This window comes from Conger conger, chromosome 4 (assembly GCF_963514075.1).
Source record: "Conger conger chromosome 4, fConCon1.1, whole genome shotgun sequence".
Classification (NCBI taxonomy): Eukaryota; Metazoa; Chordata; class Actinopteri; order Anguilliformes; family Congridae; genus Conger; species Conger conger.
In genome coordinates this window covers 15,646,608-15,663,132 of record NC_083763.1, presented here as the reverse complement: position 1 = coordinate 15,663,132, position 16,525 = coordinate 15,646,608, and the positions used below count along the sequence as shown (strand labels likewise).

General features: G+C 38.7%; 1 protein-coding gene across 1 annotated transcript in view; it reads left to right on the top strand.

Annotated features, from left to right (window-relative positions):
- LOC133125700 (collagen alpha-1(XXIV) chain) overlaps positions 1-16,525 on the top strand; it is a 94,030-nt gene that overhangs the window by 48,593 nt on the left and 28,912 nt on the right. Inside the window, exons 23-31 of the mRNA XM_061237221.1 lie at positions 40-93; positions 2,121-2,165; positions 7,618-7,671; positions 9,241-9,294; positions 11,467-11,520; positions 11,959-12,012; positions 13,974-14,027; positions 14,227-14,271; positions 15,679-15,723. Of these exons, the coding sequence (XP_061093205.1) occupies positions 40-93; positions 2,121-2,165; positions 7,618-7,671; positions 9,241-9,294; positions 11,467-11,520; positions 11,959-12,012; positions 13,974-14,027; positions 14,227-14,271; positions 15,679-15,723 (459 nt within the window). The remainder of the gene's footprint in view (positions 1-39; positions 94-2,120; positions 2,166-7,617; positions 7,672-9,240; positions 9,295-11,466; positions 11,521-11,958; positions 12,013-13,973; positions 14,028-14,226; positions 14,272-15,678; positions 15,724-16,525) is intronic.

Genomic DNA, 16,525 nt, shown 5'->3' with positions numbered 1-16,525 from the left:
CTGATATGTTATGTGGGAATGGTTGTTTTTTTCCGACAGGGAAGACCAGGAAGGAAAGGTTACGTCGGAGAGCCTGGGCCAGAAGGACTGAGGGTAATGCCAATTTCTGTGTCATTCAGACTCTGATTTGTGGATCAACAAGGGTCAGATAAGAATTGGATATATAGCCGGTTTTATGGACATAGATTAAGTTTAGTCTGGACTAAATTGAGTTGTACTCCATACAAAAATGTATCTTTGTCTGCGGAATTGGCTACAAAAGTAGTATTCGGCATAAAAATGAATCAGGGTGATGGCATGGTTAAACTGTATGGCTACATGGAACAGCAAATTGCCACCCTGACATTGCAGTACAGCTTTATGAAGTGAGAATCATGACATAGACATGTATCTGTTAACATGATGAGGTTCTGACATCAATAAGGAGGAATTACTATGTACTGTATGATCAACCTTTCCCTCAGCAGTACATGTATTACATATAATTCTATTAAAGTGAGCAATAGCTAGACTTATATTACATCCTGGCTTCAGTTCCATATCTTGTAAGGTAATTAAAGCTTCACTGGAAACAATGAAAGGAAATACATTTGTTGGCTAAATGGCTTTTACATTAATGGCATTCAGCAGACGCTCTTATCCACGCTCTTATCGGCATTAAGTCATCAAGGGCCAAGGTATCAAACCAGCCTCAAACAACCGTGCTGCTGCTAGATATACAGTAGATACTTCAAGGGTTGTTTCTCCTGAATAATTCTTCCATTGAGGACAACAGGAAAATTAGTCAGCATAAATGTCCTTGCTAGTATCTACTGCATATCTGGCAGAAGCAGGATGGTTTGAGGCTCATCTGATACCTTAGACCCTTGATGACATAAAGCCATTCAGTTCCATACTGTTTTGCCGTAATTTACAGTTGAATCTAGTCCCTCCCCCCAGTTCCCATAGAGATCCATTCAAATGCAAAGAGATTTTTGTATCACTTGTACGACAACCTTAACATATGATATCCAGATTCTGGTGATGTTGATAGGGCACAGACTTCAAGAAGTCATGGCATGCAAACAATATGCAACCAAATACAAAACATGACTATTTTATTTGACATTATGTTAATTTGTCTCAAACACCGCAATGCGGAGCTATGTATAAAATGGTGAAACCAATATGTACAAAAATACCCTTTAATAAAAGCTGAGAATCTGCACTTTGACCACGTATGAATTGTTTGATTACAAACAGAGGAAATAAAACATTAATAGGAAAAAGCAGAAAGAGGCAAGGCGTGTCCAAACTTTTGACTGGTACTGTATATACTTTATTAATAACACAAAAAGGCAGCCTTGTAGCTTAGTGGTTAAGGTAAATGACTGGGATCCGCAAGGTCGGTGGTTCGGTGTAGCCCGAGTAAGATCCGCACTGCCATTGGGCCCTTGAGCAAGGCCCTTAACCCTGCATTGCTCCTGGGGAGGATTGTCTCCTGCTTAGTCTAATCAACAGTACGTCGCTCTGGATAAGAGCGTCTGCCAAATTTCATGTCATGTAATGTAAAAATTGTTTCCAAAACATTGCCCAGGTTGCAATATAACCTTATCACACCCTACTTATGGTCCATAAAGTAATGACTCCGAACAACAGACCCTTACCATGTTCTCATAGAGAGGAGAAATGGCATGATTGTTCACTAAAAACTGCTTCAACAAGGCAATGAATCATACGCCTGACTTGAACTTAGCAAAAGCCGAGTGGCTGCTCATGGTGTTTATTGAGTAAGATTGCCCTTTATGCTGTATGTACAATCACAAGCAGCTGCTCTCTTCATTCCAGCATACATGTTTACATTTTACTTAAGTAAATTACTGTGCATGTTTTCTTATTAATGTCAGTTGTGTTTATTTTTTAATGGGTCCTGCCAGATAGAGTGGTTGGCAAGGTAATAAATGTATGGAAATATTTAAGACAGTGCCTATATTTTGTTGGGGCTGTCATTATCGATACTGGCATTGAGAGCAAACCTTGTATTAAGCATGTGCCTCATTTATTTATACAAAATGTGTGTATGAATGCATGACATGAGTTGAAAGAAAAAGTACAAATGTGTTTTTCATGTTTAATTACAGGGGGAAACGGGGGACCCTGGGAACGCAGGAAAAAGTGGACCACAAGTAAGACTGGTTTAAGCTGACTTACTGCATGCCAAATAAGGAGAAATTTCACCTCGTACATCTGTCTAAAGCAGCTTCCTGTTTCACACATATGAAGCTTTTATTGATCCACTGTCACCTGAATCATGCTTTTCATTATTTGCTTGATTTCATTGGTAGGGGTTGTATTTTTTCTGGTTGGGCAGATTATAATATGATGACACTATGCGTTGACCTCTGATGCGCTGTTGTTTCATGCCTCAAGTTTATGTTGACCATGGTACAGTGATATAGTTAGAGGGTATGTACTGTATTCTAGTCTAGCAGTGAGACAGATAATTCACCCATTGAAATCCCATTGGTTGCCCTTTATTGGATTTTTGCTTGTTTGGTGAATCCTTCTTTGAAGGTATACGACATTTTGGGAAATATACCTTTTTTACCTTTTTACCCAGACTTAGACAAAATGTTGGTGTATTCCTTTAATAAAAACAATAAAACTTGAATGATTGGGCAAGGTTTTGTATAAATGATGCTGGTTCCCTCTAGGCAGTGACATAACTTTATTATGATTGCAAACCCTGGCAGCATAATATGCCTGAAAGTGTCATTGCTGAAACATTAGAACCACCATTATTTTGATTACTTGCCAAGTCAGGAAATAATCTATTGCTACAAAAATAGTTTTCAAAATCATGTTAATGATACGTAAATAATATAGCATTTATGATTAGATATGCTAGATTTTGTTCAAGGTTTCTGAAATGTATCAACATCTAAATTATTTTTATGCACTAAAAACTATTTGTATTTTATATTTTTACTCTGTTATCTAACTCTTTTTTTTACTCTTTTGACAAGTTATCTAACAAAATAATATTTCAAATGTTAAGAATATGTGCATATTATTATTTGCTGACTGATGCCTTACTGTGTCTCTGTAAACAGTACAATTAGCGAGCAATATGAAACTTTTTTACTTTAGAGAAAGAAATCAGCCCGATAAACACTGCTTTCACTCACTCTCTCATTCTCGGACTCCCTGACTTCCTGTCAAATTGGACCCCTTGTTGTATCCGTGTTTTACAGATTGAGGAACCAGAGCAGGGGTGCCCAAGCTTATTAGAAATGTGTGTGTGCAGGTTTTTGTTTAACACAGCCCTATGTCACCTGATTCAACTAATTAACTACGCTGCACCCAAACCAGCCTTTTTCAGATGAGGTTGGGCGTTGCTGCAATACAGGGCAGAAATGGCAGCCAGAAGCAGGCTTCCCCGACAACCATTTCAGAATACTGAAGGCAGTGGTGAAAAGCCATCAAAGCACTTTCAGCAAATATCACTAATGCATGTTTGAGTGTTATTCTTTTTGCTTCAGTGCTTTCATTAATACATCTGTTGTGTAAGATCTTTAGCTTACAATAACAGAGCTACATGTGGACTCTGGGTCTGGTAGACAGGGTTTACTATTCATTTCTTGGCCAAGAGGCAGCGGGAAGTACCACACTTTTACAGTTAGTATTGGAGTTGCCAATAAAAGCAGAATTGTAGGAGAAGAGAAAGATATGTTTGTTGCTATTGTGTTTGATGTTGGTACTGAAAGGGACATTTGGTGTGATGATGATTATGCTAAAGGGACTTGGATCACTGTGGTTTTGGCGTTTGGTCAAATGAGTGTGCTGGGTGGTGTCTAATTCTGACACTGTGGAGGAATAAATCCTTTAGTGGGACATTACCAACCTTATTCTCCTTGATATTATGATTGCAGATCTTTTTCTGATGTGATAATTGCTGTAGAGTTTGATTGTTGAAATTGATTCAGTCCTGTCCCTTATTTCAAGAAAGTAGTTTTGCCATATTTGGTTTGATAATCTTTATAAAATTGGGTTGCTGTGGGTGCAGAAATCAATGCTGTAGAACTAGACAAGCCTGACGCCCTGTGGTTCTGGGTTGTAAAAAAACTAGTGTTAAAGGGCTTTGCCTGTGTTAAGGGGCTTTTAATGGGGTGCTGTGTGCAGGTATAATTGGCTGAGATATATATTGGCTCTACATGAAAGGCTCTATATAAAAGGTGAAGTGGCATACAGAGGTGCTTTAGATGGTCTTGTTGAGGCTGTGTTTCATTATGATGATTTGTTTGTGAATTTTGTGGAAAATGTTCTGGTTTTAGTTTCTGGGCCACAGACTGGCCAGCTGAGGGAAGAGTATATGACTGTACTGTCATTTCACTTTCAAATCTTTATTTCTTTTTTTCAAAAATGTCTTCATTGATTTTACGTCCTGTTGTTAAATTCACCCAGCCTCCACATGATGCTAGTCTGCCTGATGCATAAAAATGGGTCGACCCGGAGGATTTAAAAAATGCTTGAAATGTTACATTCCTTAAAATCTGAGCTTCTTTACCACCCCCAGCGGACATTTTGCTTTAAAACTGCAGCAGTGTACCATTGAAAACACAATGCTTCTGCAAGAAAGTGCTCAGAGGTACGTACTATATTCCATGAGACTGGGCTGGTTTGGATGATGGCACCAGGGAAAATAATTTTGTCAGCAGTGGGTGGCAGTTTACGGACTAGAATTCTAGGAATTTAGGAGAGGGTGGCCACGATAGGCCCCATGTAATTAGAAAATGGACAGTGCAGTTGGTTTAATTTTCTATCAGACTACTAAGCCATCAATTGTTTCAAGCTCCATTGTCATCTATCATAATCAAATCATTCAGAGTTGAAAAACCATTTGTTACATTAAATCCATTTTAAGGAAAATAGGAGAATACACCAAAAAAATAAATTGTGCGTATGGTGAGTAAGCGTATATTATGATTGATTTGACAAATTCTCTGGTTTGACATTAGTCAGAGAATTATTCCACGTGTCCTTCAAATAGGAAAAGGTATTCTGACCCTCTATAGTTTAAAACTCCTTTTTTGACTGTACCATAGTATTTGTATGGTACACTGAAGAGTCTACCAAACATGTTTCTGTTGCGTACAGTCACACACATGTGAAGGATTAAATAGTTGCCACAGTCTGGACGGCTCTTTGAAGCTCAGGAGGAGCCTCAGGCTTGCGTAGAAGGGGATCCGTACCATATGGAGGGCTAATGAATGCCATTACATCACTTTCCAAATAAATAGGATAAAGATTGTCTGAAAGACTCTGTCTAAGGCTTCAGGTTATTGGGGGGTCAGGTGAGATGGCCTGGTTGACCAGATATGCTCTACTTCCATTTCTCAGAATCACTTAACCCCCCTATTATGTTGAGTTTTTATGACCGGTTTTACATTTGGGGTCAAATTGAGCCCAACAGTTTAAATATACACAAGAGTCTTGTAATAGAAAAATATTGACACGTGGTTGTGTTGCTTTCGTAATATCTGCCAAATTACCAGCCTTTTATCCATAAATATGAAAAATCTGTGTCATTTAAGAGCCAAAGGAACAGTAAGTGAAGGTTGGGTACCTGCATGGGAAAGTGCTGCCAGAATTATTCACAAAGTAATCTGAGAAAATGTTTGTATATTTTCTTACATTCTCTACAGTTACAGAGGGTCAAAATAACACTGCACAAAACATTTGTATGCCAAGTTGGTAGAGGACTTTGCATTGTTTGTTGCATTTTTAGTATTTAACCAAATTAGAAAATTTGAAAAATCATACAGTATCAATATAAAAAAGGTTTAACTGGTTTTTAAGAGATGTCAATCACTGAGTGGGGTCAAGTTGACCCCAAACATAATAGGAGGGTTAAAGCACATTCTATTATACTATGCAACTCTTAAGTGTATTAACCGGTGTATTAAGGTGTATTCCTAAGATATAACATATTTTTGTTTTGCTGAATACTGAGTATAATTAAATCGGCCAAAGATTAGATGATGATTGAATTCAACACCTTTCAATTTCGAATAAATTGGCCAATTGTTGACCGCAAGGAAACTTAATTGCATCAAATATTAGTTTATTTATTGAAATTAGTTGACAGGGAATATCTAGGCTAGCCTATATGTAAAGGTTCCATTACCTGACATGTTATTTGGTTGATGCTTTTATCAAAACTTTATCCAATTGATTAGACTATGCTGGAGACAATCCCCCCAAGTGCAGTGTGGTGTTAAGGGCCCCAACAGCTGCAGATCTTATCTTGGGTACACTGAGAATCAGACCACCGACCTTGCAGGTCCCAGTCATGTTCCTTAACCACTATGCTACAGGCTGTCCCAGATTTCCTGGGCTGTTTTCTATCCTGAAAGTCCATGATATTATTTAATCTTATCGATGAATAAAGCTATGGAGTGTTGTCTGGCAGGCAGTCAATGATCTGGTCTCTCAGTTGTCATACTGAGCCCCACATAATGTTGAATGAGAAATTATGAATATAAGGAGAGTGTGCCATAGACATTTGTGAGAGAGGTGTTCTCTGAGTTTTGTAGAGAATGTATAAGTGCAATATGTGTTTACCAGCCTCTTCCGTAGAATACGCCAGGGCATTATACAAGCCGGCTGTGGTTACAGCTCTCTATCTGGCATTTGATCAAATCCGCAGTACTTAATTTTCCAGACATCCTATCTGGAAACAATTATCCTCTTCAGATTTATTCACTTATTTACATTATCCAGAGTTTTCTGTTATCATTCTCAAAGCACATGGTGAAAGGACTGTTTCTTCACTCATGAAGTCAGTGTCATCCCCAGTAGAGTTAAAGTGTTGTGTAGATATATCCTATATTTTACATGGACAAGTTTTAAGCTATGAAGGCTACATAAAATGGATCAGATAATAGATCTGTTCGTCTTTTTGATATGAGTTTGAATATATGACTGAACAAAAATTCATGATCTACAGATCAGTCAGAAGATTTTTGGAGCAGTTTCATATCTGCTTATTGTCAATCCGTACAAGTCTATTGAACATGGAAATGTGTCAAGATGTTTTTACAGCAACTGATCATATCCACAATGTCTTACTTAACTTGCAACTTGTTAAAAGAAAACATTGTTCTGCTGCTTTGTGCTTTGATTAGTTTTTAAAATGTTAGCATTGTATTAAAATAAAGCAGCCTGTTGTTTTGGATTGATTAACTCTGGAAAGGGAGTGTGTTTTCAGGGCCAGGAATATCATGTACTCAGTGGTTCTACTGTATAATCAGAAGCTCATTGGGAACGTGTCCTTTGTGCTTTCACACTGCATTCTCAGGATAACCAGACTGTTTATGTCTAAGCCCAGCTCCTTCTATGAACAGATAAACTTTCATTTATGCATTTCCCCAAAACAACTTGTTGACATTCTCAACGGCCTGAAACAAGCAAAAAGACATACACTACCGTCCTCCACCCCTCTTTCTCTATGTTTTCATTGTTTCTTAAAGTCTGTGTAACATGTAACGGAAAACTGAGGCAAATCTAACAAAGCAATGAATCATTGTTTTCATGTCTGTATTAACCTTGATTAAATTGATACTTTTCCATTTCCAGGGGCCAGTGGGCTTAATTGGAATTGCCGGGGTGATTGGAGTTCACGGTGAAAAGGTAGAGTGATTTTCTATCCCCATTATCCTGTCAGGAACGGTCACCCCAGGCTCTGGGCAGACAGCTGACGTCTCATAAATACTCACATTGATTGACCCCCTGCAATTAGTGCCCTGTAAAAACGAGCAGGGTTTGGTTTCTTCCTGGAAGTGAGTCTGGAGCTGGCATTCATTGTGGTACTGCTGAAAACCACAGCAGAGCATTAACATTGGGCAAACGCAGTAATGATGGACCGAGCAGGATGTGAATTAAATTTACATTGAGAGTACATTAAAATTTTGAGTGATGTGATTTCCAAACTCCCAAGCTTTTTTTGCAATAGTGATACTTTTGAATCACTATGTTAGATTTGTTTAAACTGCGTTTGTTAATAGGTGCGTTTGTTTTTGGGCATTACATCATAGCAGAGACATAAACAAACATACTTCATAGGAGCTAAAAATATGTGGGCTGTGTAATACAAAAGCACTAAATACTGATCTCTACGCATTTGCAGGCCAAGACCATATACAGTATTTTACAATATTTTTACAAATTCAGCGAAGCTAACACAATATCAATGGAGGTTCTTAAAACACTTCATTTTAACAGTGTACAAATGCAAGAATTGCATTGGTTGAAGTAATTTGCTAAACATGATAAGTATTTAAAAGAGATTTTTAATGCACTTATCTACCATAGTATAGAAGAAATTACATTGTGTACTGTTAAGTTACAACCTGCCAAAATACAAAAACAGTCAATAAATAATAATAGAAAAATGTAACTTATCCTATGAATACTTTCTTAACCTTCTGACCAAAAACATGCTGTCCATGTGCATTATTCCCAGCACAAAGCACTACTTCTAGGGTGGCATTTCTTAAAGTAATGTACATACAGATGCAATGCCAAGCCATTTAACATCTTCTACATTCATAAGGGGAAAAAGGAAATGAAAGTTGCTTGTTTGCATTTTACTATACTAAAGTCCTTTACATGTGGATTGCAGGCCACTGTTGCAGGATGCTATCCTCCTACTTGTGTATCAGTACTCTGTATCAGATCAGACTTTTTTTGGACACAAAATGCAACACAGATGTACAACACCTAAAGCCGCCCCACCCTAAGTCATCTGTCATCGCTCGCCATACCTTGTCAGACAGTACATTCCTTCCAGATTATATACTATATAAAGGTAATCCAGTTATGCGCCATGATTTAAACTAGTGTTTCCATTAAAGAGCTGTGAAACTATTCTATAAATATATCTACCCTTTGCGTCTTGCAGCTGTCAGTGGAGTTAACCTTAACCTGAAATGTTGAAAACATTTGGAACGAATGAAAGCGTGCTTGCTAATTTAGTTGAATAGGCTATATAATTAATGAATATGCTAAATTAAAATTGCTAAAAAGTTAACAGGACTATAGATTTTTGGGAACGACCAACACCTTATTTTCACAGTCTATTACATTGTTTAGCTGACTCTGCCATATTTCATGACATGCTTTTAAATGCCTTTAAAGTGTCTAAATGATTTATGTTTTGTGAGTATGCTGTCGTTAATGATAGTATTCTGTTTTCCACAGGGAGACCGAGGTCCAGGGGGTCCTTTGGGTCCTCCTGGAGAGAAGGGATCCAGGGTAAGTACAGAGATTGTTGTAAAAAGTAATAATAATAACAATGTCCATGCCCATACATCTTTCAACAGTCTTCATACATTATGTACAGGTACTTGTGTATGCAATTGAGATGTACAGATGCAGGATAGGTTCATCCAAGTTTAACAGTCACTAGCAACAGTCTGTTAAGAGCAGAGTGTTCACTTCCATTTTTCCATCTCCCAACACCTTCAATAATTGCCATGGATGTGGAAAATGGCAGAATTATAATAGGTTAGACGAGACAGGCCACACCAAGTACATTTCAGGGTTGCCTAATCCACGGTAACTAATGGGAGGCTGGCTTCTGTCCACAGACTAGACTGAATAGTCTCAGTGTTTGTGGCTTTTGGTTTTACTGGTGTAGCTACTTGGCTGCTCTTGTAGGCTGTCAGTGGAATGACTTATGGCACCCTTGGCTACTGTCCCCGTAACACAGCTGTGAGGGAACGACATTGTAGAGTGGCAATGACCAGTTTTAGTGTTGAGTTATGAAATGCTAGTGAACTTAACCATGAATAACTCATGTATTTACAAGTAGTATATTGGACTGCCTCCTCAGCTACCAGTTTTGCAATATGTTTTGTTGAAGCTTTGGACAAGTATTTTTACAGTGCTCTTCTCGTGTTTAACCTCTTTAGACAGAAGTCTTCAAAGTGATTGATTGACAGGGAACAAACCATAAGAATAACTCCAAAAATGCAAGCTACAAATTTGCCCAAATGGTTTTGCCATGTGAAGGGAAACTATTGCTTGATTCATGTAAAAATATTGTGCCAAAGAAATATAATGTAAAAAATAGTTTGTATCATTCAGTACCTGTTATTAATTTGCCTATTTATATTAGTGACCTTCAGAGGTGAAATTGGGCTGTCTTTATGGTTCATGTACTGCACATGAACCATAAAGACAAAACTATTACTTGACATGACATGTCATGAAATCAAATCGAAACAAAATGTATATTGCATATTTTTCCATTTTTAACAATATTCTTAATGGCATACCCCAGCCAAAACCCCTACAAAAGCAGGATAGTGGTGTCAGTGGTAAAGAAAATGAAGATATTGAGATTTCTTCAGCTTATTTATGTGGCTGCCCTGGGTGCGTTGCTAACTTATCTATTTAGCTTCTGTTATCAATTCAGATACATTTTATTAATTATTCTTAAAAGGAGTGATTTTTCACATAAGTCACAAACTAAACCACTTTATTTATGTTGATTAATTGTATCAGAGATATCATAAACAATACAGGCCCAGGTCAATTGGTGGTGCTTCCTGTAAAATTGGGAATCAAATCTGGAACAGATCCTAACAGTACCTTTGGTATCATGCCAAATCAGTGCAATCCATGCTGCTGGCGTTTTTCATGCAGAACATGTTTATTAAAACAGACTGCGTGACGCTCCAGTGATATATGAAAGTATGCATACAGTAGCTTAGTTCTAAATATAATAATTCTAAATATGTTTGATATATAAGCCCTGCTAAAGATTCACATCTGGTGTGATTTTCATCTTCAGATACAAAATACACTATGAATTCATACCTTTATTATTCACTTGACATGCACAGTTGTGTACTGTATGTCGTTTTGGATAAAAGCATCTGCTAAATAAAATGTAATGTAATGTAATGCTGTTTTATTGATGGAGAAAGTCAATAAAATAGTGAAGGTATGAATATGTAACCAGCTAAAATGCAAATAATGTTATTATTTATGGTGAAACACTGTAATTAATTTAACATTTCTTAGATATACAGCTTGCTACTGTAACATATTTTAACAATTTTTTTATACTGTAAAGTTATTTTACCACAAAATTTGTTTTATACTATCGATATTATCCAGCCAAGATAGAGACAGGCATTATCTTTTAAATTGCTTTCTTGGCCTACTGTAATGTGTGAACTATTTCTCCATGATATACTGTATACGAGACTGACTGTTTTGTTATCTGGATTAGTTCCTTGCTAAAGTAATTCAATAATGAATTATATTATTTTGGCAGCAAGCTTTTGTCATGGCCAAACAGTAACTGTAATAGTAACTTATACAGTAACTTTTCCCACCAAGATATTTGCTAGCATAGCTAGCTGTACTTTGATGACCTATACTTTGCTCTTTTTTTAAATTGTATTTTTATTTCAGGGGTATCCGGGTGTACCTGGAGGTTCTGGCGATGTCGGACCCCAAGGTTTACCTGTACGTTCTCATTTTGCTTCCCAGAAGTATGTGTATTCTCAGGGTATGTTGCCCTACTCCCCCGGTCTTAACTGGAGGAGAGCTTCCCATCTGTGTGGAGTCAGGCTGTGTTGTCTCACAGATGTGTCTGTAATGGAGGATGGAATTTATACTCACATAGACAAGAAAATGCATATGAACAGAGAGTCCAAACTGGAAAATCGTATCAGTACAGTCATTCATTCTAAATGAGTCCAGAAAGCCATGTCTAAACAGTACAGGAATGCAGATGCTTGACCCGTGTGCAGTATACAAGTAGGGCTCCAGCATAGTTTGAAATTTTAAGAAACATTTACACTACATGTCTAATGACTCCCAAGGCCTCCTACTCAGTTATTATAAATATAATTTCAGTTGGTTAAAATGATACAAGCTTTTCTCTTTTCTCCAATGTAACAGGGACCACAGGGGCAGAGAGGAACAGCAGGGATCCCAGGACCGAAGGGCAGAAGAGTAAGATCTCCATTTCAGCTGCACAGGGTCAAATGTTCTGCTTGTAAATGAGGTGTAACCTGATGAAAAGTACAAGGTTTATGTTGCCTTTTTATTATGGCATTTGATCGATACATCTTTACAGTCCAAGATGGCAGGTGCGCTCTTCAGTATGCAGTAGTCAGTGAAATTCTAGTGCCTTGGTTTTGCCCCCCACCTTTCCCCTTTCCCTTCCGCAATTACAATCCCCCCAGTTCTCAGTAGACTTTCTATGCTATATTATTTCCATGCACAGTGGACGGATTGAGTCCAATGATGTGGTATGAATCTGAAGCAGGCAGGACATCTAGTGGCAGACTTGGGTATAGTACTTCACTGCCCACACCACATGTAAATCATGTTCATTAATCATGACATTACACATATTTGACTCTGACTTTTTTTGGAAGTGTTTCCTGTCAGTATTAGTGGCACTGTAAAATTATTCCACACACATCTATATTTCACAAATATTACTGTTGCTCTGAACCTTTTTGAAACCTGACAGTTGGAATTTGTTCCTGTTTGCATCATGCTGATGCCACAGTTAGAGTCCAGCTGGCTGGCATTAGTGTGGCAGCCCACTAGAGGCCTAAGCTGGTAGCCTGGAGCAGATGTGTGTGTTTATCGCAGCAGCAAGAGAAAAGTGTGTGAAGAATGCTAATGAGAAATCTCAATCACAGAGTCAATTCACACATAGATCATTGTAGGCCGTGAGTTTTCGCACCACTTCAGATCTCCCTCGACAAACTGTGAGACTTTGTTTTAGTGCAAAGATGTTTCAGCATATAGTACAGTAAGTCCTGCTGCCTTCAGGTTTTGAGAGCTACACAATAATGTCAAGTTCATTTTTGCAAAAACACACAGTGAGAAATTATACATACTGTCTATTTTCGCTATATCTCTCACAAACATGTTATTGTAAACAGCAACGCAGCCAAAAGCCACAATTCTTTTTCTGTGTAGATTTTTGCAATCTGAGAGGCAGCAGCATGGTTATGTTGTCTGTGTTGCTGTCATCTCTTGTTTAAATTGTGAGGTCGCCGGCTAAGTACCGGCTGTGGCATGTCACATTTTCATAAGCTTCTGTGGGTGCACAACTGAGACAAAACCCTACTTATAACTTGAGACAGTTCTATGTGAGGATATTTTTTGTGTAGAATGTGACATAGACAGATTTATATGCTTTAAAATAAGTTGCGCATTGAACGGATAACATGTATCAGCATGGGATATTTTTTTGATTTTTGAATTAGAGTCTGTTTCTCTCTCTCTCTCTCTCGAGAAGAAGAAGAAGAAGAAGAAGAGTATAAATGTGGATAGATAATGACTAGATATGTGGAACTCAATGGTCATTGTGTTTTGACCATACTGCAGATCTGTAAAACCTGCAACTTCCCATTCCAGCCAGGAGACTTAACACAGGCCAAAGGGCCGGGTGGTGCAATGCCATAGCCCATGTTGCCCAGTGAGAGAGTCAAGCACTGTAAGGGATGAAGGTAGCTCACTGACTATATTGTAGATATGAGGCAGCTGGTATAGAGAGCTACAGCAAGATAGTGGAGTAGCAGGAAAGGAATGCACTGTTAGAGGAATCCTAAACAAAACAGAAGCCAGACAAAGCAGGAAAAACCAGGAAGAAAGCAGAATACAAGGAGAGGTGTTGCTTATTTGTGCCTTTCAATCAGTGTGTAAATACACAGGGCCTGTCATTGATGGAAGTTGCATGGTCCTGCGGTGTGGTACTGTAGATAAACTCAGAGTGTGTGCGTTCTTTCACAGTGGATATGCCCTATTAAAGCATCCCACTCTTCTTACAAGGAATAGTTAAGGGTTCTCATGCTAGCCTTCCACAATGTGTTTATGGATGGATGAGGGACAATGGTAAGTGGGTTTTTAGTTGCCATAAACAAAGTCGAATAAATGTTGTGCTCTTATTTCAGGGACCACGAGGTCCGGATGGTCTTCCAGGAGAGCCTGGGCCACAAGGAACTAAGGTAAGGATGCTCTTTTCTATGAAAATCTACTTTCTCTTGCAGATTGATTAGCTGTAAATATTGCTCTGATAAACGTGGTTATACTTATACTATCTAAGCTCCTATTTCTTCTATTTCAATTCAGTCTAGCTTGAGGGAACCAGCCTTGGATACTGTTGAAATGTTTGTTGAGACACTAAAGTTTTCTTTGTTCTCTTAGGGAGAACGGGGTGGGACTGGAAAAAAAGGAAAACCCGGATTAACAGTGAGTAAATTCATTTAGTTGGTACTATTGGCAAATTTACTTATAATCCATTGAAAGTACGATTTGTTCCGGTTTCTTTTGAAACCCATTCAAAAGAAGACCAAACACAGACCCCAATAATGTTTGTCTGTTTTGTCTTTAACTTTGGCTTGTGGGAGACTTTTTGTGGCATATTGTTCTGAAATGGCTTGAGGCTGAAAAAGATGACAGTCAACATGAGCTCAACTTCACTCCCAATGAGCTCATTGTACAAAAGATGGATCGGTGTACAGACGGTTAAATGGCTGTTGTTTATGTCCGTGTGAGAGTGATGAAAGCTTTGCCCAAAGCTTTCAACACATGTTCTGCATTTGCATATGAAATGAAAGAATCTACCCTCTGGTCATAAGAAAGAGCTACATTCACCTTAAGGAATCTTCATTGGCGTTCAACTCAGTTCGGTTTCTGATTTATTTACAATATCAGTGGTTGTTCAGAAATCCTCACCAAGTAACACAGAAACTCAGTTTTCTGCTGCCAGTGGAAAGTGTGTCAGCAAGCAGCCAGGGTATCATTTTATTTCAATGAGCACTCATACCCTGGGAGGTATCCCCTCTCTGTTTATGTAGCGTCATATTTTATTAGTCCATTTTCTGGTAAATATTCATCAGGAACCAGTGCAGATCCAGACACTGCCTGCAGCTATGATGAAAGGAGCCGTGGCAGGGTAATTACTGGGCTCACGCTAGGTGCTTATCATTTTTTGGTGAATTTAGAGAGGAATTCATTAAATAGTGATGAGGGTGTAGGCCTAGCTGGTTGCTTTGATGTTTTTTGATTGCCCCTTCTTTTGAGGGAGTCAAAAGCCCTCATAAAAGCTAATCAGGGAAGCCTAGAGATTATAAAACAGGTCGGAGCTGCCCGTTCTGCAGAGCTCTGTGCCCTGTGTTCGACATAAGGCTGCCAACACAGCATCAAGAGGCAGGGAACAGAACTGAATAGTGAGCATTACAAAGCCCAGTTCACATGCTGCAACAGCTCTCCCCAGTGTAATTCCAAGTAAAGCTAAACACATTCCATTCAGCCATGTCATTGCAAATAATGATGTTCGTAATGACAAATTAATTGCGTGTACATGCATATGTACGCATGTAAGCGCGTGTGAATATGTGCGTGTATGTGTTTGTGTCGGTCATGGTTGTCCGTGTGCTGTAATAACACTGTATAGCACTGTAGTCACTTATGGAACCGAACAGCATAATGGGATGTTGACAGATTTGTAAAGATGTGGTCAAGTAGCAGTCAAGCACTATTACTGTCAAGTAGCAGTTCCAGGGCTTCCTGTGTACATCCTGTTCACATTAATGGTTGTGTAGGATGTGATCAAAGGGGACTGGTTTGTTCATTGTGATATTTTTTTATTTTCAGGGGAAAGATGGACGTCGAGGAGAGAGAGGCCTGCCAGGGCCACCAGTGAGTGCAATCCTTATTTCCCCCTTCTATTTCGGAAGTCTGATTCTTCCTGTAACCTGTGTCTCTGAGGTGCCAAGTCACAACTGGGACCATATGTTGGAGAAGTCAGGTCCTGCACACAATGAAACGCTCAATCTTACAGAAATCAAAGAAAGAGCAGCAATATAAAAACAGGACGTTTGTTACAACAAAATGATGTTGAGGAAGTGTAGAAGCTGGGTGTGGGGGCACTGATATTGTAACTCCTGGTCTGTGCCAGAGGGTTGGGACTGTCTGCGTCTAACTGCTATCCCTCTGTGGTCAGTCATCGCTCCAAATTCAAATGCAACACTCCAGATGTTGTTTGCATCTCTCTCAGTCCCGCTACACTGGAAATGCTATTTCCTGGCTGCTCCAGAGTGCTATTTACTACAGCTACATGCAGGACATAGTAAACATTGCAAATAATTGGAAACACATTCACTGCATTACCTATTACGAATGGTTCAAATGCACTCCATTACTGATTAGCAGTGCAGGGGATAAACAGGCTCTGAACACATTAGCACTTTCGTTGGTGTTTTCACTGGCGCTTGTGTATATCAACCGAGTGCAATGCTCATCATCAGAAAGGGCTCCTAGTGATTGAAATCTGTATCAGCTGCAGTGCCAGCTGGCACCATACAAAAACTGTTGTTTTACCCAGCAGTCTTTTGTTTGTTTGGCAGTGTGGTGTAGTGGTAAGAGATTATAACCAGAAGGTGTTGGTATACATCCCATATGGGCCACTGAATAATGTACTTAGCTATAATTGATTTAGTAG